General features: G+C 60.3%; 1 protein-coding gene and 1 long non-coding RNA gene across 2 annotated transcripts; one reads left to right on the top strand and one right to left on the bottom strand.

The window, feature by feature from the left end:
- Positions 1-572: 572 nt before the first annotated feature.
- LOC119718701 (uncharacterized) lies at positions 573-5,978 on the bottom strand. Its single transcript, XR_005269811.2, has 3 exons — positions 5,702-5,978; positions 1,090-1,203; positions 573-674 (listed from the first exon to the last, which is right to left on the bottom strand). It is a non-coding gene; the product is annotated as an uncharacterized lncRNA (long non-coding RNA).
- On the top strand, positions 2,097-21,627 carry C4B (complement C4B (Chido/Rodgers blood group)). Its single transcript, XM_038187749.2, has 41 exons — positions 2,097-2,241; positions 2,681-2,870; positions 3,130-3,316; positions 3,904-3,974; positions 4,214-4,302; positions 4,913-4,995; positions 5,104-5,200; positions 5,718-5,826; positions 5,994-6,117; positions 6,309-6,421; positions 6,746-6,916; positions 7,234-7,419; positions 8,083-8,265; positions 8,637-8,792; positions 9,504-9,630; positions 10,088-10,159; positions 10,637-10,831; positions 10,967-11,078; positions 11,165-11,235; positions 11,567-11,706; positions 12,107-12,307; positions 12,648-12,699; positions 12,792-12,881; positions 13,632-13,829; positions 14,077-14,152; positions 14,228-14,384; positions 14,803-14,919; positions 15,333-15,498; positions 15,735-15,901; positions 16,302-16,472; positions 16,834-16,893; positions 16,971-17,064; positions 17,167-17,371; positions 18,051-18,141; positions 18,650-18,724; positions 18,968-19,070; positions 19,145-19,234; positions 19,640-19,729; positions 20,015-20,098; positions 20,731-20,863; positions 21,300-21,627. The coding sequence occupies exons 1-41, from the start codon at positions 2,162-2,164 to the stop codon at positions 21,439-21,441; spliced, it is 5,118 nt and encodes a 1,705-aa protein (XP_038043677.2). The 5' UTR covers positions 2,097-2,161; the 3' UTR covers positions 21,442-21,627.
- Positions 21,628-23,078: the final 1,451 nt, after the last annotated feature.

The raw sequence follows: 23,078 nt of genomic DNA, 5'->3' as shown, positions 1-23,078 counted from the left end.
CATGGGCTGAAGCAGAGTGGTTAGACACTGGGGTTGCCCCGTGCAGGAACAAAAAGAGGCAGTGTCATATGGGGCCATGTCCCTGTCCCAAACCTACTACTCTGAGAGTTTTCCCAGGGAAGCCATGGATCAGTTGGGCACAGCAACACCCTGATTGCAGGTACCACAAGGGGACATGACAAGCTGGGACCCCAAAACCTCCCTGGGGCTCCTGCCTGAACCTCCAGCCCCATACCTGCGTTTGAGCTGTTAGATCCCCCTTCGCTACCTGCAAAAGAGAAGCAGCCGTGAGCCCCAGCCTAGGAGCTGGTACTGGAAGCACAGCAGCACCATGAGCAGAATGCAGCACCGCTATGCTGGGAGCACCAAGAAAAACCAAGAGCCCCAAGACTGCCCTAGTGATGGGCAGAGGCTGGGGACATCGCTGCCTCCATCATTCACCTAATGCCACGTTGTAGCATCAGCACCAGCCACATGTCACGGCCAGGATGGGGGCCTCCCAAAGGTGCCCCAGCTCCTCATACAGCCCCTCCAGACCCTGCCTTCTTCCCGCACCCCTCTACCTCACCCACCCTGCTTGCTCTTCCAGACAGCAAATCCAGCCAGTGCAGCGATAACAGACGTGGTGGTGACAGCCATCTCCGCCACAATGGGGATCAGTTTGGGCTGTGGCTCTGGGGGAAATTAGGCCCGTCAGGAGGGGAAGCAGGAGCCCCTGAACATCCCAGCCCCATGCAGCCCATGCTGCTGGGCTCAAACCAGGACCCCCAGCAGCAGCAGCCCCACTCCCATTGCCCCGTCCTGTGGGCACCATGGAAACTTTGTCCCCCAATGGCAGCTGGAAGCTCGCCTGATGTCACCGGTTGCCATCCTGAGGAGAGATGTGGTCCCAAGGGTTGCATGATGCAGAAGTGCTGCGGTCAGCATGGGGTGGGGAATGGGGATGCCCCCCACCCAAAAAGAAAAAAAAGGACCCCGCACCCCCCTGGGTTAATTTACAGACAGTTCCCATTATGATACTCTTATCTTTGTTTTTCAGCCAAATGTTTTTAACAAGTTCCACATTCAGGGGAGTATGTTGGGTTTTACCTTACAAAATGGTTGTTCTGATTAAATCGTTCCTTAATGAGTCTTCCCTTTGATATCTGCAAGGTCTGGATCATCTTGGCCTGGATCACTTCGTCAAAGTGCACATTTCACATCCTTTCACATAAAAAAGAGTTAACAAAAACAGTTAATTAGTAATTGTCCCCAGGAGCGGGGGCAGCTAGCATCAAGCAGGACCCAGCTGGGGGCCATTTCTGTGAGAAAGATGTCAAATAATTTTCTTCAGACAGGTTCTTCTGTGAAGCTATTTTATTTGTGATTGCAATGGTGGGTGTCCTGTCAATCAGGAGTGCATTTTAGTAAACAAATCCTACCACTGATGGACCACCAGGAGTGGAAATACAGCGTGCCTGGTGCCACTCGCTTGCACGTGAGACTTGTGTCCATCCAGGTCACCAATCACCTCTGTGACCTCCATCAGCCTTGGCTAATTTCCAGGAGAATCTGCTCCACTGTTTGGCTGGGCACAAAGGTGAGACTGACTGGCCTGTAGTTCCCTGGGTCTTCCTTTTTTTTCCTTTTTAAAAATGGGGGTTATGTTTCCTGTCTTCCAGTCAGTGGAAATTTCATTGGACTGCCACAGCTTCTCAATTATAATGGACAGTGGCTTAGCAGACATATTCAACAGTTTCTTCAAGACCCACAGATGCACCTCATCAGGACCCATGGCCTTGTGCACCTTTAGTTTCTTTAGATGGTCTAGAACATGAGCTTCTCCCCATTGCACCTCAGAGACCCCATGTGACACCCATTTCCCCCATGCCCCCATGCCCCCATGCCATGTTTCTCGTTTTCCCCCTGCCTCTTAGGGTCCCATACCCTCCACAGCCCAATAGTCCCCCTCTTCCCCCCCACTGCCCCGTAGACCCTCATATCCCATTTCCCCACAGCACCCTCCCCTGCTGTTTCCCCTCATCCACGTGGATCCTTGATCAGGGTCGATGCCCTTGGGGCCTGTGGGCGAACCTAGACACCCGCCCACCCCAGTTAATGATTGACCCTCACTCCAGTGTCCTTGTGTCCCTGGCCCTGGCAGCCTCACAACATCAGCGCCATGGGGTCTTGCAGGGCCTTTGGCCTCCTCCTCCTCCTCTTCTTCCTGCCACTGATGGGGGGCAAGGCCCAGGACCCTGAGTATGGGGCTATGAGGCACCTATGGGACTGGGAGGGTGGGCTATGGGGTTGGGGGTGACCATGGAGCATCTGCGGGGCTGGTGGGGACTATGAAGGCCCTACAAGGTCTGTGAGAGGCTATGGGGCAGCTATGGGGCTGGGGAGGCTGTGAGACTGGTCGCAACAATGGGGCAGCTAAGGGGTTGGGGTGCTATGGAGCCCTGTGGGAATGGGGGGGGGGAGGGATTACTGTGCACCTGTGTGACTGGGGGGGGGGGGGGTTTACAGGTCTGGGGCTGTATGGGGTTCCAATGGGATCTGGGAGGGGTTATGGACCCCTATGTGGCATCAGGGTGCTTATGGGGTCTGTGAGGGACTGTGGGATACCCGTGGGACAGGGGAAGTTAAGAAGCAGCTCTGGGGCTGGTGACAGCCATGGGTCAGGCAATGGCTCCCCCAGGCTCGTGCTGGTGGCCCCTCGGCGTGCGGCTCTCGGGACACCCCTGGGACTGCTGGTAGCAGCTGCGGGGCCAGTGACTGGGACAGTGACAGCGTGGCCTGAAGGCAGCCGTGGGGCAGGGCCCTGTGCACCCCCGACCGCCTTCTCCCTTACATCTCACAATGACTTCAACCAGCTCCTGCACATTGAGGTACAGGGACATGGGGACACTGGGGGACATCCTTGTGGAGCACAAGGGCTCTGGGACATTCTCCATTTGCCTCTATGTCCCCATGTCGCCCCCATGCTCCCCTATGTCTCCTGTGTCCCCAATGTCCCCCACGGTCCTCCCTATCTTTTATGTCCCCCCATATCCCTCCATATCCCCCCTGCCATGTCCCCATTCTCTCCCTGTCCCCATGTTCCCTGCATCCCTCCATGTCTCCCCAATGTCCCCATGTCCTCTGCAGGTCACCCCGGCGCAGGCTGAGCGCTGTGGGGTGCTGCGGGCGGCCAGGGGCCGGGTGTTGCTCCTGGAGGCCCGGAGTGCCCAGTTGCCCCCCCCTGGCACCCGGCTGGTGCGGGTGGCCCTGGGGGGGTCCCGAGGCCACCTCATCATCCAGACTGACAAACCCCTCTACGCCCCCCGCCAGACAGGTGAGCCCCTACACTCCACATCCATCCCAGATCTACCCACACCCCTCCCCCATCCATCCCTATGTCCCCCATGCAGCCAAAGCCAAAAAAAATCTCCCAAATCCTTTCCAAATTTCAGAATCCAGCTTTCCAGCTGTTCAGAATGCTCCCAACCCCCCAAATCTATCCCAAATCCACCCAATTTCCCCTTCAATCAGCCCTTATCCCCTCGATCCACCCCTAATCTTCCCGATCCACCCAAATCAGCTCAAAACCTCCCAACCCCTCCAATTCATCCCAAATCCATTTCCATCCCATACACCCCCAATCCACCCAAATATCCCCAGATGCCCTCATTCATCCCCCATACAGCTCTCTGCATGTCTATATATCCCTTCTTGCACCACATACCCCTCCCTGAGCTTCCTATATTCTATATTCCTATATTCTTCTACAACCCCCTGTACCTTTTATAGCTCCACATGTCCCTACATATTGTTCTGCACCCCCAAAGATCTTCCTGCACCCCTATATATTACCCTGCAGCCCATAGAGCTTCCTACAACCCCATAAACCCTGCATGTTCCCATATGGCCCTATGTCTGCAGTGCGCTTCCGTGTCTTCTCCATGGATCCTGAGCTGCAGCCAAACCCCGAACCCATCCTGGTCACCATCACGGTATGGGCCCTATGGGACTGTTGCTGTGGGGTGGCCCTATGGGGCTGAGACAGCCTAGAGAGCTGGGGCTGTTGTGCTAGGGTAGCCCTATATGGGTTATGGTTATGGAGCAACCCTATGAGGCTGGGGTGGCCCTATAAGGCTGGGGCTGTGGGACAGCCCTAGAGGATTCATGTGACCCTAGAGAGCTGGGTTTTGGGGGCTGAGTGTGGGCCCTATACTCACTCTGTTCTCCCCAGAACCCTTTGGGGGCACGAGTGCGGGAGGGACAGCGGGTGCCCCTGGACACGGTTCTGAGCGACCAGTTGGTGCTGCCTGACATTGCCCTGTGAGTGGAGTCGGGGGGAATATGGGGCTGGGGGGGTTATGGGGCAGTAGGGGGACATGGGATGGTAGTGGGATGTGGGGTGGTATGGGGGGATATGGGGCTGTGGGGCTATAGGGGGCTGGGGAGGGCTGTAGAGGTTTGTGGAGTGTTATGGGGGCTGTATTTTGGGGGTACTGGTGAGGCTTAGTTGTGCACAGTGGGGTGTCATGGGGCTACAAGGGGTTAGGGGCTATGGGGTATGTAGAAAGGCTATAGGTGGCTGGGGGTTATGGAGGCTGTAGGGAACTAGGAGCCATGGGGTTTAGAGGGGAATATGGGAGGCTACAGGCAGAGCTAAAGGGGGCTGCAGGCGAGCTGGAGGGGTGTGGGAACTATGGGGCTATTGGTGTACTATAGGGGCCATAAAGGGCTTATAGGGGACCACTGAGGCCATAGGGGCCATAAAGGGGCTATTGGAGACTATAGGGGTGATACTGGGGCCATGGGGAACAATACAGGTTATAGGGGGGCTATGGGGTCTATTGGGGACCATAAGTGCTATAGGGGGCTAAAGGAGCTATAGGGGGCTATAGGGGACCGTAGGGGCTACAGGTGCCCCCGTGTCCCCCAGGCCAGGGACATGGCACGTGCGGGCCCAGCTGGCGGCCAGCCCGGACACCAATGGCTCAGCTGCCTTCGAGGTGCGCAAGTACGGTGAGTGAGGGTTCGGGGGGAGGGAATGGACCCCTGGCTGGGGACCGGTGCCAGCTCAGGGCTGCCCCTAATGTCTGCATCCCCCCAAAACCCCACTGCTACCCCCAGCCCTGCCCGGCTTCGAGGTGCGGATCCGCCCCGAACCACGCTTCGTGGTGCTGAGCAAGCCTGAGCTGGCCCCACTGCGCGTCCACCTCCACGTCCAGTATGAACACAACCCCCCGAGACCCCCAAAAACCCCCTTAAAGATACACATGGGCCTCCCAATCCCCCCCTCCCCCAAATCCCCAACTCCCCTATGACCCCCATCCTCATGGTATCCCCTATGATATCCCTAATCCCCCCCACCTGCCCCCCCCAAATCCCCTCTGTGACTCCCAACAGCCCCCACGACCACTCAAAGCTCCCCCAGGACCCGCCCAAAGCCCTTCTGGACCCCCTCCAGCCCTCCCCATCTCTCTCAAACCCTCCCAGGACCCCAACCCCTTCCAATGAACAACCCACCCCAAGACCTCTTTTGGGCTTCCTCAGCCCCCCAAACCCTCCAGGGGACCCCACATCCCTCCTGATCCTCCCTAGCTGCCTCCCCTGCCCTTTTGGGCCTCCCCTAACCCTAACCACCCCCTGACCCTGGATGACCTTTGCAATCCTCCCCAACCCCTCCCCCGACCCTATTAACCTTTGGGGACCCCCTGGCCCCACTGACCTCTGCGGAACCCCAGGTTCCCCGATGGGGCGCCCGTGGGGGGCCACGCGCAGCTGCGTGTGGGGCTCCTCAACGCCGGGGGCCGAGGGGGACAATTCCTACGGGGACTGGAGCAGCAGAGCCGGGTGAGCATCACCCCGGGACCCCGGGGGGAAGACCCCAAATCCCCCTCACCCCTCCCATCCTTGGGACCCCCTAAACGTGGGCGCACCTCAATTCCCCATTCATTCCCTGGCCCCGCCCCTCGCTGCCGGCCCCGCCCACCGCTCCTGGCCCCGCCCACTGTTGCTAGGTGACCGAAGGCCACGCCTCCCTGGATGTGTCCCTGCTGGCCATGGCCCGCGCCCTTGGCGTGGCACTGCCTGACCTGCAGGGGGCGCGCCTGCGCCTGGCAGTCGCGGTGGTGGAGGCACAAGGTAGGGGCATGGTTAGGGGCGGGGCTAGGGAGGAGGTGGGGCTTTGTGTGGGCAGGGGGCGTGGCTATGAAACTGTGGGGGTGTGGCCAGGGTGGTGGGGGCGTGGCTGGGGTGGGCCACAAGGGGCCGTGTCCCTGCGGGGCCATGGGTTCGAGTCCCCCCTAGGCTGACCCCAGTGACACCGGGTGCAGGCGGGGAGCTGGTGGAGCAGGAGGCGACGGTGGCCCTGGTGGCCTCGCCCTGGGCCCTGGATCTGGCTGAGACACCCCGGTTCTTCGTGCCGGGGGCCCCCTTCACCCTCCTGGTGAGCTCGTGGGAAATGTGCGAGCCCTCGCACATGCTTGTGCAAAGCCATGCGAGCTCTTGTGCTTAGCAGTGCGTGCTTGTGGGAGCTGGTGCGTACTTGTGCACAGCTCTGCAAGCCCCCGTAGGTTGGTGGTGCATTCTTGTGCAGGATTGTGCATGGCCATGCAAGCCCTTCTGGGTGGTGGTGCATTCTTGTGCATGCTTGTGCGAGGCCATGCAAGGCCTGGGGAACACTCATGCATGCTTGTGCAAGGGGATGCACAGTTATGCACACTTGAGCAAGGCTTTGTGCACATCCTGGTGTGAGCACTACTCCCCACAGGGCCGGGTGCTGCATGCTGGGGGGGAGCCGGCCCCTGGCATTGGGGTGCGGGTGACAGTGGGGGTGACAGGGGCCACCTCCCCACCCCCCATCGAGTTTCGGGCTGACACCACCGGTGCCATCATCATCCCCATCAACGTCCCCAGCGGAGCCACGGCCCTCGACCTCAGTGTGAGTGGGGACATGGGGACAAGGGGACATGGGGGGACATGGGGGGACATGGGGATATGGGAAGACATGCAGAAATGGGGGGACATTGGGACATGGGGATATGGATAAATAGGGGTATAGGGACATAGGAGCATGGATGTATGAGGGCATGGGGGGACACAGGGACATGGGGACATGAGAATATAGGGATAAGGGGACAGGGGGACACGGAGGCCACAGGGACACGGGGGGACACGGGGAGCATGGGGTGCTGTGGGGGGACTGCAGGAGAAGGAAGGGGACCTGCCTGCCATGAGTGCTCTGGGTCCCCCTCCCAGGTTGAAGCAGGGCAGGCAGATGGCCCCCCAGCCCAGGCGCAGATGACGGTGGCCCCAGTGGAAGCAGTTTCGGGGCGCTTCCTGCTGCTGGGGGGGCCTGGGGGACCCCTGCAACCTGGGGAGGTGCTGAGGCTGCAACTGCGTGACCTGGGCCCCCCTCCGGCCCCCCGCCTCTTCCACGTGCTGGTGAGCCCCACATCCACACAACCCCTTGGCATCCACCCCCTCACTCTATGGGGACCCCCTGGGACTTCCCCAGGGACCTCCGCAAGCCCCCGGAGCCATGAGTGGGTGTGGGTGCATGGCATGTACTGCATGTGCGTGTTGCAGGATGCATGCACGCGTGTCACGCATGCATGTCATGCGTTGGGTTGCATGGTGCACGATGAACACTGTGTCACATGTGTGGTGCACGTCCCATGTGCAGATCCCGTGTGAATGGCATGCATTGCATGTTATGCGTGCATGTTGTCATATGTGCATGGCGTGCAGTGCATGTTATGACTGCATGCTGCCATGAGTGCATGTTGTGGGTTGCATGCTGCACGTTGCACATGGTGTTGCATGCATGTTGCATGTCCCACGTGCATGCTGTGCATTGCATGTTGTGTGCGCGTGCTGTCAAGCATGCATCTGTGTTGCACGTGTGTGTGTTGCAGTGTGTTGTGAGTGCATGTTGCACACACCATCCTGCATGTGCATATCACGCACTGCATGCTGCATGTGCAACATCTGCATGCCATATGCTGCATGCCACATGTTGCACGGGTGCCCCTTGCATTACCCCTGGGGGGCTCCCCGCTGACCACCCCCTGTCCCTTCTCCCCCTGTCCCCATGTCCCCACGCAGGCAGTGGCACGGGGGCGGCTGGTGGCAGCCCTGGCGGTGCAGCGGGGGACGGTGACGGAGGTGACGCTGCCAGTGACACCCGCCATGGTCCCGCGGCTCCGCGTTGTCGCCTTCTTCCAGGCTGGGGGGCAGCTGGTGGCAGCCAGCTGGGTGGCACCCGTGGTGGATTCCTGTGACAACCAGGTGCTACTGGGGGCACTGGGATGTACTGGGAGTGGGGGGGGACTCAGAGCTGCTGGGGTGCTGGGATGTACTGGGGGGAGGGGGCTAGGAGCTTCTGGGAGCACTGGAATGTACTAGGGGGAGGGACTAGGAGCTGCTGGGGGCACTGGGGCATACTGGGAGCACAGGAGGGGCAGCAGGGGGATCAGGAGCTGCTGGGGCAGTGGGAGCACTGGGGCTACTGGGAACAGCTGGGAGCACTGATAACAGCTGCAGTGCACTAAGAGCACCGGGGCAATGGGCACACACTGGGAGTTGGAGGGGGGCACTGGGAGCACTGGGAGCTGCCAATGCCCATACTGGTTCACACTGGAGTGGTGGGGCTGTGGCAGGTACGGGTAGTGGTGCCCCCGCCAGGGCCCGACCTGCGTCCCCAAGCCTCCCTGACGGTAACGGTGACCACGGGGACCCCGACCACTGTGGCCCTGGGGGCCATCGACACGGCCGTGCTGGCGCTGGAGCCGCGGCACCGCCTTGGCCCCACCAAGGTGACACCCCAAATCCCGCACCTTGCACCCCCAAAACCTGGGGACCCGCCTCCCCCTGCAAACCCAGCACCCCAAAGCCCCAAGTCCTGGTGACCCCCAACCCCCTATACCCTCGTCCCTAAACCTGACACCCCCAAACCTCACAGCCCCCCAGCCCTGGGGACCCCAAAACTCGCTGTCCTAAAACCTGAATCCCAGCACCCCAATACTTAAAAAAAACACCCCCCCCAACCCAGGGTCCCCAAAACCAAGCACCTGCCAAAAACACGGCACCCTAAAATCCCAAAGCTGTGAGGATACCAAACTCAGATCTCCCCCAAACCCCCCAAACCATGCACCTTGAAATCCAATACCCCAAAAACCTCACACCCTTAAACCCCCCAAACCCAGGACTTCCAAATCCCTAAACCCTGGGAACCCCAAACCCAGCTCCCTAAAACCTCCAAACCTGGCAACCCAAACCCTCAGTGACACCAAAGCCCACCACCCCCCAAACCTGATGGTGATGCCCCAAATCCCCATGCTCCCCAAAACCCAGAACCCCAAGTCCCAGGGACCCTCAAAACTCCTCAGTCCCCTCTAAATCCCATGGACCCTCCTAGGATCCCCTAAACCCCTAGGACTCTTTGGTGACGCCTTGTGGAAATGGGGCCCTGGGAATATGTTGGGGACACACTGGGGACATGGGGTGATTCCTCCCATGTCTTCCAGGTGAAGGCAGTTTTGGGCAGCAGCGATTTGGGGTGCAGCCCTGGGGGGGGGGCCAATGTTGCTGGGATCTTCAGGGCTGCGGGACTTGTGCTGGGGATGGGGGGAGCTACCCCTCCCCTGGGGCCAGGTGAGTAGGGATGAGGACATGGGGGACATGGGAGGGTGTGGGGGACATAGGGGGACATGGGACATGGATGGGTTTGGGGGTACATGGAGGGGCATGGGGGGCACGAAGGACATGGGACAATGTGGAGTACATGAGGGACATGGGAGGATATGGGGGACATTGGAAGCACATGAGGATATGGGGGATGGGGGGCAAATGGGGACAATGGGACAAAGGCATCATGGGGGACATGGGGTTATAGGGGCATGGAACGGGGGAGGGACATGACACGGAGGACATGGAGATACGGGAGGACGTGGGGACATTGTGACATGAGGACATGGGGGACACAGGGCTATATGGGGGGGGGGACGTGGTGACATTGGGACATGGGGATAGGGGAGATGTGGGGACATAAGAAGTCATGGGGACCTGGGGGGCATGAGGATATGGTGGCACTGGATGTCCCCCTCCCTAGGTCCTGGCTGTCCCCCGTCTCCTCCCCGCCAGCGGCGCTCGCTGGAGCTGCTGCAGCTGCTGGAGGAGAAGGGTGAGTGTTCAACGTCACCTTGTCACTGTGTCCCTGTGTCCCCCTGCTGCCCTCCAGTCCCAGCCCCTCGCCCTGTCCCCCTCAGTGGTGGCTTTTAGCAGTGGTCTTGGCCCCATCCCTGTTCCCAGGTCCCCATCCCCATCCTTGTCCCCATCCACATCCTTGTCCCCACATGCCATGGCCATGGTGTCACCTGTGTCCCCATGTGTCTCTGTGGCATCACTCACATCCCCACACATCCCTGAGGTGTCACTTGTGTCCCCGTGTGTCTCCCTCAGCCATATTCATGGTGTTACCCACATGTCCCCATGCACCCCCATGTGTCCCCGTGGTGTCACAGATGTCCCCACTACATGTGGCATTGCCCATGTGTCCCAAAGGTTATGACCCCCATCCCCATGTGTCCCTGTGGTGTCACCCTGACCTGTCCCCATGTCCCCTTGTGTGTGTGTCCCCTGCACCAACACGTTCCCACAGCGGGGCAGTGGCGGGGTGACCCAGCGACATGGCGCTGCTGCCGGGATGGGGCGACGGCGCTGCCAGTGCGGGCGACGTGTGACCAGCGGGGACAGCGGGTGACAACGGCCGGGGGGTGTCGTGACGCCTTCCTGCACTGCTGTGCCCTGGCCCGTGACTTGCGCCGGCGGGGACAGGCCGGGGGGTTGGCACGAGGTGAGCACGGGTGGTGGTGCATGGGGACATCCCAGATTTGGGGTCCCCATGGGTGGCAGGATGTGGGGACGTCCTGGATGCAGGGACCCTGCAGGTGGCAGTGCTTGAGGACATGGGTTTCCCTGGGTCCTGCAGTGCTGGAGGCGGCGCTGGAGCAGCAGCTGCTGGACGACGAGGAGGTGCCGACCCGGAGCTTCTTCCCCGAGAGCTGGCTGTGGCGCAGGGTCCCTGTCGATGGCTCCGTTCGGTGCGACTGCAGGGTCACCCCATGTCTCCTCAGCCCCATGTCCCTGTGTCCCCGTGTCCCTGTGTCCCACATCTCTGTGTCCCCAGGATCTCGGTGCTGCTCCCAGACTCCATCACCACCTGGGAGATTCAGGCTGTTGCCATCATTCCCGGCGTGGGTGAGTGTCACCACCTGCCTTGGTGGCCCCATGTGGTTGCTTCCCCCGTGGTGACTTGTCCCGTCCATGTCCCCACCCCCCCATGGTATCCCCATGTCACCCTTTCCTGCTGCCCCTGTCACTCCACAGTGACATGGCCACCCCATGTCATGCCACCATCCCTTGTTCCCCATGGTGTCCCCATGTCTCCCATGTCCCCCCATGTTACCCATGTCCCCCTATATCACCCCCATGTCCCTATGCTGTCTCCATCTCCCCCATGTCTCCATGCCCCCCATATCCCCTGTGTCCACGTGTGTGTCCCTGCCCCGTGGTGATGGGGTGCTTGCAGGGCTGTGCGTGGCTGTGCCCCAGCGGGTGACGGTGACACAGGATGTGTGCGTGGCCCTGCGGCTGCCCCCCAGTGCCCGCCCCCGTGAGCAGCTGCAGCTCCAGCCCCTCATCCACAGCAGGCTGCCCCGCAGCATCAACGTGAGCTCCCCAAACCCTCCGGACACCCCATAGGCACCCTCTGCCCCACAGAAACTCCTTCTACCCTAGAGGTACCCCTTGTACCATAGATAACCCTGCTTCCCCATAGACAACCTTCTAACCCCATACATACCCACTGTACCGTAGACACCCCTTTCCTTCCAACAGATACCCCAAAGATCACCCCTCTGCCCCATAGATATCCCTCTGTGCTCCCTGGACACCCCCTGCCCTACAGATATCCCTTCTGCCCTATAGATAACCCCTGTGACACACAGATACCCCTTGTGCCCCGTGCATCCTTTTGTACCCTTTTGACCCTTAGACATATGCTGCCCCATAACCACCCTTAGCTCCTACCCGTCTGGTGGCAGCGTGGGTGACAGTTATGGTGATGCAGGTGACAGTGACGCTGTCAGTGGCTGAGGGCATATGTGCGGCGTTGGATGGAGCCCCCCAGGACCTAGAATTGCCTCCTGGGGGGGCTATTGCTGTGCCCCTCACCTTGGTGGCCTTGCGCCCTGGGGACGTCCCCATCACTATCACCGCCCGCGGGCCCTGGGGGCTGAGTGACCGTGTCACCCACATCCTCCACGTTGAGGTGAGAATTGGAGGTGTGGCCCCTCTTGTCACCTGGATCCCTTCCTGGTCACCGGCATCTCCTCCTGTGTCCCCTGGACACTGGGGTTCCCTCGGGGCTGGGGGACACCAGGTCCTTGGTGACCCTGGGTACTGGGGTCCCCTTGGGGCTTGGAGACACAGGGTTCTTGGTGGCCTTGGGCTCTGGGGTCCCTTGAGGCTCATGGACACCAGGTCCTTGGTGGCCCTGGGCACTGGAGTTCCCTTGGTGCTTGGGGACATAGGGTCACTGGTGACCCTGGACACTGGGGTCCCTTTGGTGCCTGGGGACACAGGGTCCCTACTGATGCCTGTTCTCGTAGCCCGAGGGTGAGCTGCACCTGGAGGAGACCAGCTACGTCCTGGACACCAACAGTCAGTCTGAGGACCCAAGGGTCCGGCCTGGGGACCCAGGTGACTGGGGGGACACACAGGGTTGTGGACCCCCTGATGCATTGTCCCTACAGACAAGCAGGGCAGGACCCTGGAGCTGCCAGGGGACGTCCCAGCCGAGATTGTCCCCGATGGGGATTTCAGCATGAGCATCCGCGTTACCGGTGTGCAGGGACATTGGGATGGGTGCTGGGGACATGGGGACGGGGGTACAGGGATGGAGTTATGGTGGGGACGTGGCGCTGGGTGTTGGGAACATGGTGGGGACATGGTGGTGGGGATGTGGTGGGCATCTGGTGGTGGGGACATGGGGACAAGTGGGGACATGGGGGTGGGGACATAGGGTGGGGACATGGGGACCATACAGACATGGAGGTGGGAACATGGGGATGTGGGGATGGTGGGGACATGGGGGTATGGCTGTTGGGGATGTGGGGGTAGAGACATGGTGGGGACATGGGGACAGGGGACAAGTAGTGGGGATGGGGGAGGGAGACTTGGGGGTGGGCATTGGGAACATGGTGGGGCCACAGGGGGAGGGACAGAGGTACGTGGTGGTGGGGACAGGAGGGCCAAGGGGACATGGGGAACACAGGGATAGGAAGATGTGAAGACAGGGGTATGTGAGGACAGCGGGACATGGGGATAGGGTGGTGGGGACATTTGGTGTCCAGCACTGATCGTATCTCTGTCCTTGCCCCTGTGTGTCCCCATATTCATGTGTGTGGCCATGCCCCCATGTGTGTCCCCATGCCCCTGTGTGTGTCCCTGTGCATGTCCCACGGGTGTCTGTGTCCCTTCATTCCCCCATGCCCACATGCACATCGCCATGTCCCTGTGCACGTCCCCATGCACGTCCCCATGTCCCCCGTGCACGTCCCCATGCTTGTCACCGTGTCCCCTGCCCTGCACAGGCCGGGTGCCGGGCTGGGCACTGCAGGGGGCTCTGGGGGTGAAGGGGACGCTGCTGCGGGCCCCCCGGGGCTGCGGGGAGCAGTCGCTGATGGTGCTGGCCCCTGCTGCTGCCACTCTGCGCTACCTGGACGAGAGTGAGGGGTGGGCGCAGCTGCCTGCTGGGCACCGCGAACGTGGCCTCAGCACCCTACAACAGGGTGAGTGGGGCGTGGGAGCACCGAGAAGGTACAGTGCCCTTTGAGGGGGTTGCAATGCTCTGTGAGGGGGGCTGCAATGCTCTACGGGGTGTGCAATGCTCTATTGGGTATGTAATTAGGTGTGCAATGCTGTGGGGTGGGTGTAATGCCTTATGGGGTGTGCAATGCTCTGGGAGGGTGCAGTGCCCTACAAGGGGGGGTGGAAGTGGTGACTTCCATGTCCCTAATGTCCCCCATGTCCCCACAGGCTTCGAGCGGGTGCAGAGCTTCCGCAAGAGCGACGGCTCCTACGGGGCCTGGCTGCACCGGGGTAGCAGCACCTGGTGAGGAGGGACGCGGGGACTTGGGGACATGTTGGAGGGGGACACGGGGACACGGTGGCAACTGTCCTGGTGCAGGCTGACGGCGCTGGTGCTGCGCGTGATGGCCTTGTCCCGTCCCTACCTGCCGGTGGATGCCAATGGCCCCAGCGCATCCCTGCGGTGGCTGCTGGGACAGCAGCGGCCGGACGGTGCCTTCGTGGAGCACGAACCCGTGATACACCGCGAGATGCAGGTGGGTGGCCGCCGGCTGTCTCGTGTCCCCGTGCCACGTCCCTGGGTGACATCTTCCTGCTGGGACAACGCTCCTCTGTGATGTCCCCACGTGAGGGTCCTGCGCGATGTCCCCTTGCAATGTGCCTGTGCAATGAGCCCGTGCAACGCACTGTGTAGGGTTCCTGTGTCACTGCCCCATGCCATGTCTTCATGCAGTGTCCCCATGCCATGTCCCCATCCAATGTCCCCATGCAGTGTCCCTGTGCAATGTCCCCCCCATGCAATGTCCTCATGCAACGTCTTTATGCAGTGTCTCTCTGCAATCCCCAAGCAAACTCCCCACGCCATGTCCCCATACAACGTCCCTATGCACCCTCCCACTGCAACCCCCCATGAGACCCTGTGTCACCCCCACCTGGCTGTTCCTGTGTCCCCAGGGCGGTGTTGGAGACCCAGGCCCGGAGGCCACTGTGTCCCTGACGGCCTTCGTGGTGGTGGCCCTGCACAGCACTCGCGTGCTCCTGCCCCCGGACAGCCCCGAGCAGCAACTTCTGGTGTGTTCCCATCCACTCCCCATGTCCCTATGTCCCCTCCTTGTGTCCTCAATGCCCCTGTGTCCCCTTCTGGTCCTATGGGCGTCTTTGTGCATCCCTCATGTGTCCCCTGTGGTGTCCCCCTGTCTGTCCTTGCATGGTGTTCCCACTCTCCCATGTCCCCAAGTCCCAGTCCTGGGTGCCATCGCCTGTCCTCACACCCCTGCCATATCCGCCATGTCCCTCATGCCCCAATGTCCCCCAAGTGTCCCCCGTGTCCTCATGCACCCACATATCTCCATGTTCCCCATATGTCCCCATGTCCCTCAGTGTCCCCCTATACCCTATGTGTCCCCAGTGTCCTCCACGTCCCCCCATGTTCCCATGTCCCCCCATGTCCCAGTGTCCTCACATCCCATGTCCTGGTGCCGCAGGACAAGGCACTGTCCCAGGCATCCACCTTCCTGCGGGGCCATGTGGAGACGCTGGGGACCTTTGGGACAGCCATCACAGCCTACGCACTGGCACTGGTGGACACCAGCCCCCCAGGGCCACAACCTGCTGTGGAGCGCTTGCGTCGCCTGGCCCGAAAGGCCCACGGTGAGCACACGGCAGGATCCCCATGGGGTCACCCCAATACCTGAGTCCCTAGAGGTTTGTGGCTTCAGAACAACTTTCTTCCCGTGAGTTGGTGGCACCTGGATGCCTGGGTCCCCATGGGTTGCTGGATCCTATACATTGGTTGGTGGCTCCTGGGTTCCTTCTCCCCATGGGGTAGTGGTTTTGGGTGCCCTGAGGCATTGATGACCCTGCCCATGGGCACTGTCCCTTGGCAGGAGGTCGGGCACAGTTCTGGCCAGCCGGGGGTCCTGCAGCCACCGTGGAGGCAACGGCCTATGGGCTCCTAGCGCTGCTGCAGAGCCGTGATGTTGCTGGAGCCAGCCGGGCGGCCCAGTGGCTCCGTGAGCAAAGCAACTACGGTGGTGGCTTCCATTCCACCCAGGTGCCTGGGCGCTGGGGGCACTGGGACACTGGGGTCCCCTGGGGTGGAGGTATCTCGAGTGTCTGGGTCCCCTGGGACACCTGAGTGCCCCGGGCTGGATGTGACCAGGACACCTGGGTGCTCTGGGGTGAGGGTGACCCAGATACTTGAGTGTCCTGGAAACCCAGGATGCCTGGGTCACCTGGGATGGGGGGGGATGACATTTGGGCCCCCAGGGGTAGTGGATCTCATGGATAACTGTGTCACTTGTAAGACTAGGTCCCCTGAGGTGGGGGTGATGCAAATGTCCTGGACATCTGGGTGTCCTGGACATCTGGGTGCCCTGGGACACCGGTGTGCTTTAGGTGGACAGTGCCCAGACACTGAGGTCCCTAGCCCACCTGGACTCCTGGACCCGCAGGACACGTTGGTGGCGCTGGAGGCACTGGCCCAGATGTGGCTACAATGGGGACGTGGGGCCAGATCTGGGCTCAACCTGGGGCTGTCCTGGCCGGGGGGGATCCGAGGAGGTCCTGGGGGCACCCAAGTGACACTGGAGCCTGGCCTGGAGCCACTGGAGCAGGAGCTTCGGGTGCGTGTGATGGAGGAACGTATATGGGGACAGGGCAGGGAGGACATGGAACACTGGGAATATGGGGGGACATATGGGGACATGGAAGACATGGGGAGACATGCGGACATGAGGAACATATGAGAACCTGGTTTGGGGGACATATGGGGTCATGAAGGACATGGGAAGACATGGGGACGTGGGGGGGACACATGGGGACATGGAATACAATGGGGAGACATGCAGACATGAGGGACATATGGGGATCAGGTTTGGGGAACATGGTAGGACGTGGAGGGGGGGACACAAGTAGACATGGGGCGTTGACGTCCCCTGTTCCTTGCTTTGATCCCATATTCCTCCACATCCCCATGTCCCCCAGGTGCCCTTGGGCAGCCCGGTGACAGTGAAGGTGGAGGGACATGGCGAGGGGACCCTCACGGTGAGTGGCTGGGCCTGGACACCACCTCCGGTGACTGGTCTGCTCTTGGACACCACCTCCCTCACCGCTGTCCCCAGGTCCTGCGCCAGTTCCGCCTGATGTCGCCCCCCAATGCCACCTGCCAGGGGCTGGGCCTAGAGGTGTCCATCACCGGCCCCATCATCTATCAAGGTGAGGCCACATCCACACTGGCCCCACCCACTGAGGACACACCCCCACTAGCCCCTCCCCCTCCCTGCAAGACCTGGCCTTTCAAGTAGCTGCCTCCTGCAGATGAAGAGGACTACGAGGACTATGAGGAGGAGGAGGAGCTTGAGGGGAGGGCGGAGCCTCCAGAAGGGGTGGGGCCTGCAGGAGGGGCGGGGCTTGCAGAGGCTGCCGCCCCCCTGAGTCCCATGGCCTTGTGGGATGCCCGGCAGAGACAGCGGCGGGATGTGCGTGACCCAGGCCGCGAGGTCGCCTTCCTGGTCTGCTTCTGGTGAGAGGCGGGACTTCCTGTCCCTGGGGCAGGGGGACTTCCTGTGTCAGCAGGGTTTGTGGGCAGGACTTCCTCTTCCACCGTCAGGCCAAGGCTTCCGCTTCCTAATGGCGGGACTTCCTGCTGGGCTGGGTCTGTGAGAGTTGGACTTCCTGTGACTGCAGGAAGTTGGGGGCAAGACTTCCTGCTAGGCCTGGGCTGAGAGGGTTGGACTTCCTGTGGCTGCAGGAAGTTGGGGGCAACACTTCCTGCTAGGCCAGATCTGAGAGATTTGGACTTCCTGTGGCTGCAGGAAGTTGGGGCACGACTTCCTGTAGACTAGGTCTGTAAGGGATCGACTTCCTGTTGCTGCAGGAAATTGATGGCAGGACTTCCTGCTTGGCAGTAACTGTGATGGCTGGACTTCCTGTGGCTGCCTGAAATCAGGGGCATCATAGGGAGCTTCTCATTTTGGTCACAGTTATGGGAGGGACTTTCTATTTCCATGTTTCTGTGGGCCACCAGTAGGGGGCAGTACTTCCTGGTAGTCCTGGCCTATGAGTGGAGTGGGTGGGACTTCCTGCTTGGCCCATGCACAAGGGTGTGACTTCCTGTTTCACTGGGTTTTGGTGGTCTACTGGGGTGGGATTTCCTGTTCTGCCTCGTGGCCCCACCCCTGATGGGTGGGGCTTGGATGTAGGCGGGGCCCAGGTGCAGGGCTGGCAGGAATGGCTGTGGTCGAGGTCTCCCTGCTCAGCGGCTTCCGGCCCCACCGGCCTGACCTGGACAAGGTGGGGGGAACTTGGGTCCCCTTGGAGGTTGCGGGGGGCACGGTGGGGGGCGGTAGCGGGAAATGGGAATTGGGGGGGGTGTTGGGGTGGGGAGCTATAGAGGGGTGTAAGGGTGATGGGTGGTGGGGATTTGGGGAGAGTTGGGGCCTGGGGGTGTTGGGATTTGGGGGTGTTGAGGTTTGGGGGTGTAAGGATGGTGGGGGGTGGTTTGTTGGGGTTTGGGGAGAGTTGGGATTTGGAGGCGTTGGGATTTGGGTCTGTTGGGACTTGAGGGTTTGGGGAGAGTTGGGACTTGGGGTGTTGTAATTTGGATTTTGGGGTTTGGGGACATGGTGTTGAGGTTCGAGGCTGTAAGGCTGGTGGTGGGTTATTGGGATTTGGGGAGAGTCAGGTCATTGGGCATGCAATGTGGGGGATGTTGGGCCATGGGAGTGCTCAGGGGTTGGGATGTGGGGGCATTGGGGTGGGGGTGTGTTGGGGTGCTGGGGTGCCAGTGTCTTCCCCCTAGCTGCGGGACGTGGTTGATCGCTGGATAAGCCACTACGAGCTCGACGGGGCCCGGCTGGTGCTGTACCTGGATGAGGTGGGGGACACAGGAGGTTGGAGAGCTCTGGGGGACAATGGGGGGGTGGCTGGGAGGGACTGGGGGCAGTGGGGAAATGGGAATGGGAGAGGGACAGTGTCCCCATGTCCCCCTACATCCCCACGTTCCCTATGCTACCCTATATCCCCAATATCCCCGTGGATCCCCATGTCCCTACCTGGCCCCTTGTTTCCCCATGTCCCCCCATATCGCGATTCCTCTCCGTATTCCCCGTGTCTCCAGGTCCCCCCCCAGCGCCAGTGTCTCAGCTTCGGGGCAACACAGGATGTGGCTGTGGGGCAGCTGCAGCCCGCCATGGCAGTCATCTATGACTACTACGAGCCAGGTGGGCAGGGCCTCCGTGGGTGGAGCCCAGGGAGGGGACGTGTCTGTTCAGACCCCGCCTTCTGCCCCACCCAGCTCGGCGCTGCACCGTCTTCTACAGCGCCCCCCGCAGGAGCAGCGCTGTGGCCACCCTCTGCTCCCCGAAAGTCTGCGAATGTGCACAAGGTGGGCCCCATGTCCCCAAGACCCGGGGGACCCCCCACCCAAGGGACCCCCCCATATCCTGGACCTCATCACCACACAGTCCTGGGGACCCCCACACTGGGTTCCCCCTCCACACACTTTTGTGGGGTTCAAGGGAGCAGCTGGGGTTTGGGGGGGGTAACGGTGGGGTTCAGGAGACACCAGGGCAATGGGGGGACGTGGGGTCCTGGGAAATGGAGGAACACGGGGACGTGGAGGACACGGAGAGAACTTGAAAGCAGGTATCGTGGTGCTATGGGAGGAGAGCTAGGATTTGGGGGGTGTCCTGTTGATGTGAGGGAGTCGTGTTGATTTTGGAGGAACCCTGGTATATGAGGGGGATGGATGCTGGGGGCTCCAGGGTTTCACCTAGCTGTATCCCCCAAGGTGGGTGTCCCCGGGCCCAAAGGGGGACGGAGGAGCTGACGGCCGACGATCGCCTTGACTTTGCCTGCTACAGCCCCCGCGTTGACTATGGTGAACCCCAAAACTACCTACACCCCCAAACTGTCTGCACCCCTAACCAGCTGCACCCTGAACTCCACTGTAACCCCCCAAAATCCCTCCTTGAACCCCAGTTTCCACCCTGAACCCCAGTTGTCCCCCCTGCTGCCCAAGCTTCTATTGCGCCCCTGTAACGCTTGGCACCTATAACCCTGTTGGGCTGCACCCTTTATGGGGACACTCCCTGGACCCCATAACCCCTGTGGTCTCCACGACTCCTGTGACCCCCACGACCCTCATGGTCTGCCCCTTCCCTAGCAATGGTGGTTCAGGTGCTGACCCAAAATGAGGTTGGAGCTTTTGTGGGGTTTGAGACAGAAATCCAGGAGGTTCTGCTGATGGGTGAGATTGTGCAGACTGGGAGGTACTGGGAGGGATAGGGGGTGAGATTGGGGGGAACTAGGAGGTGCTTTTTGGGGAGACTGGGAGGGACTGGGAGCACTGGGAAGGAATAAGGGTTGAAACTGGGAGAGACTGAGGGTTGAAACTGGGAGAGACTGAGGGTTGAAACTGGGAGAACTAAGTGTGGTAGAGGTTGGGTGGGTATACTGGGAGGACAGGGAGAGACTGGGGGGTGAGACTGCGGGGTATTGGGTTATAGTGGGCCAAACTGGGATGGCCCTAGGCTGCATGGTGTGGGGAGCTGGGCCATATTGTGGGAAAATGGGTAGACTCGGGTATAATGGAAGGCACTGGATGTCCACAAGCACAGCGTGGAGAAATCTTGAGTCATGATTGAGGGTACTGGGTTAGACTGGGCCATGCTGGGGTGGTCAAGGGCTGTAACTGGGTGTGGCTGGGCCATGCTGGGGGTCACTGGGATGTACTGGGCAATATTAGGGTGGCACTGGGCTGTACAGTGAGAACTCTCAGCTGTACTGGAAGAACCTGAGAGTACACTGGGCCATACTGGGAAAACCCGGGCAGAGCAGGCTGTGTGCTGCACTGCAGAGTACTGGTGCATACTGGTGCAGGGCAGGATACAGCGGTGGCCCCTGGGGAACGGCGGCGGATACTGGTGAGGGAGAGCTGCACCCTGCGCCTGCGCTCCCCCAACACCTACCTGGTGATGGGGTTGGATGGGGGAACACGGGACCCCCAAGGACGGTGAGAAGGGGGCTGAGTCCCCTTGTATCCCCATAGACCTATGACCCTGTGTCCCCTCATGGCCCCCATATGTCCCTTTGCCCACCCCGCGTACCCACATCTCCCTGTAGTTTTGTGTGCTGCTGTGTACTCGTGCCCCTGTGTACCCCTATGTCCCCCGCGTCCTCATGCCTCAGTGTCCCCATGCCTTCCTGTCCCCCACGTCCTCTCATATCTTTTTGCCCACCCTATGTCCCCCCAAGTCCTTGTATGTCCCTGTGTCCCCATGCCTCTGTGTCCCCCTTGTCTCCATGTTCCCATGTCCTCCATGCCCCCATGCCTCATGACCCCAAGCTCTCTTGTCCCCCCTGTCTCCATGACCCCATGTACCAGTGTATCCCCAATGTCCCCATGTCCCATTGCCTTCCTGTTCCTGACCCCGTGTCCTTGTCCCTAGCCCCCAGTACTTACTGAGCCCCCAGTCATGGGTGGAAGAGGTGCCATCCCCTGCCCGCTGTGGGGCCACACGGCTGCGGAGACGCTGTGCCCAGCTGCAGGACTTCCGCAACCGCCTTGGCCAGCTGGGCTGCCAGCTGTGAGCCGGGGACACGTGGTCCCGCTGGAGGACACCCATGCTGGGGCCAACTGGGAACAACTGGGATTTACTGGGGGCAACTGGGAGCGACTGGGACCACACTGGGAACAACTCAGACTGCACTGGGTGCAACTGGGGCCCTATCTGGATCAATTGGGGTCAACCAGAAATAAACTAGTGTCAACTGAGACTGTGCTGAGATTAACTGGAACCATGCTGAGGCCAACTGGGAGAAACTAGGAACTTCTAGGGCCAACTGGGAGCAATGGGGACCATGTTGGGGGACATGGGAGCTTGTAGGACCATGTTGGGGACACTGTGAGCTTCAGGCAGCACACTGAGGGAATCCGGGCCCATGCTGGGGTCAATTATCCCATTTAGTGGATGAGGGAAAGGATGTGGATGTTGTTTACTGGAACTGTGTTGGGTCAAATAAACCCACATGTGGGTCAACGGAGAGCAACTTGTATCTGCAGGGGGCAGCTGGGAGCCACTGGGACAATTAGGATCAATTGGCTATAAACTGGGAGTAAATGAGACCATGGTGGGGCAAACTGTAAGCGAATGGAACCTGATGCTGGCATACCGGGCATGCTGGGACCACGATGGCACAAACAGAGAGCATCTGGGACCAAACTGGGGGCAACTAGCTCAATGCTATAGCCAAATGGAAGCAACTCAGTTCATGCTGGGAGCAACTACGACTGCACTGGGGACAACTGGGAGCAACTGGGATTTGCTGGAGGCAGCCAGGAGCATCTGGGACCATGTAGGGGACACAGTTGGGATTAATTGGGAGTAACTGAATCCATGCTGGGGTCATAGAATCATAGAATATCCTGAGTTGGAAGGGACCCACCATAATCATCAAATCCATCTCCTGGCTCTACACAAGACCACCCAAAAATCAGGCCCTAAACCTTGAGCTGCAGCAGGCTCAGGGTTGTGGCCACATCCCTGGGGAAACTGTTCCTGTTCCCGACCACTCTGTTGGTGACGAGCCTTTTCCGAACAGCCAGCCTGAGCCTCCCCTGCAGCAGCTCCATGCCATTCCCTTGGGCCCTGTCGCTGGCCCCACAAAGATGGTGAAGGGCCTAGAGGAGAAGATATATGATGAGCAACTGAGGTCACTGGGCCTGTTCAGCCTAGAAAAGAGGAGGCTGAGGGGAGGCCTCATCGTGGTCTACAGCTTCCTCACAAGGGTGAGTGAAGGCACAGGCACCAATCTCTTCTCTTTAGTGACCAGTGATAGGATCCATGGGTATGGTGTCAAGCTGAGGCAGGGGAGATTCAGGCTAGACATCAGGAAAAGGTTCTTTGCCGAGAGGGTTGTTGCACACTGACAAGCTTGGGAAGAGAGGAAAGAGAGAGATTGTGAAGGAGCAGCAGAGACAAAGTGGTATAGACTGACTGTAAACCTCATTGTCCCATTCCCCTGCGCTGCTCAGGGGGAGGAGGTGGAAGAGGGTGGGTGAGGGGAAGGTATTTCTGGTTTGTTTTCTTTGCTTCTCACTTTTCCAGCTTGTTAGTAATGGGTAATAAATTTATTTAATCTCTCTATGGTGAGTCTGTTTTGCCCATGATGATAATTATTGTGCGATCTCCTGGTCCTTATTTCAATCCTTGAGCCCTTTTCATCGC

The sequence above is a fragment of the Anas platyrhynchos genome, chromosome 17 (assembly GCF_047663525.1).
Source record: "Anas platyrhynchos isolate ZD024472 breed Pekin duck chromosome 17, IASCAAS_PekinDuck_T2T, whole genome shotgun sequence".
NCBI lineage: Eukaryota > Metazoa > Chordata > Aves > Anseriformes > Anatidae > Anas > Anas platyrhynchos.
This window is presented reverse-complemented; position numbering and strand designations above follow the sequence as displayed.

Coding starts and splice junctions, on each gene's coding strand:
- C4B (XM_038187749.2), top strand. CDS start 2,162: ATGGGGTCTTGCAGGGCCTTTGGCCTCCTCCTCCTCCTCTTCTTCCTG. Junction 4,303..4,912: donor GTGCTGCCTGACATTGCCCT/GTGAGTGGAGTC, acceptor CGTGTCCCCCAG/GCCAGGGACATGGCACGTGC. Junction 15,902..16,301: donor GTGGCTTCCATTCCACCCAG/GTGCCTGGGCGC, acceptor CTGGACCCGCAG/GACACGTTGGTGGCGCTGGA.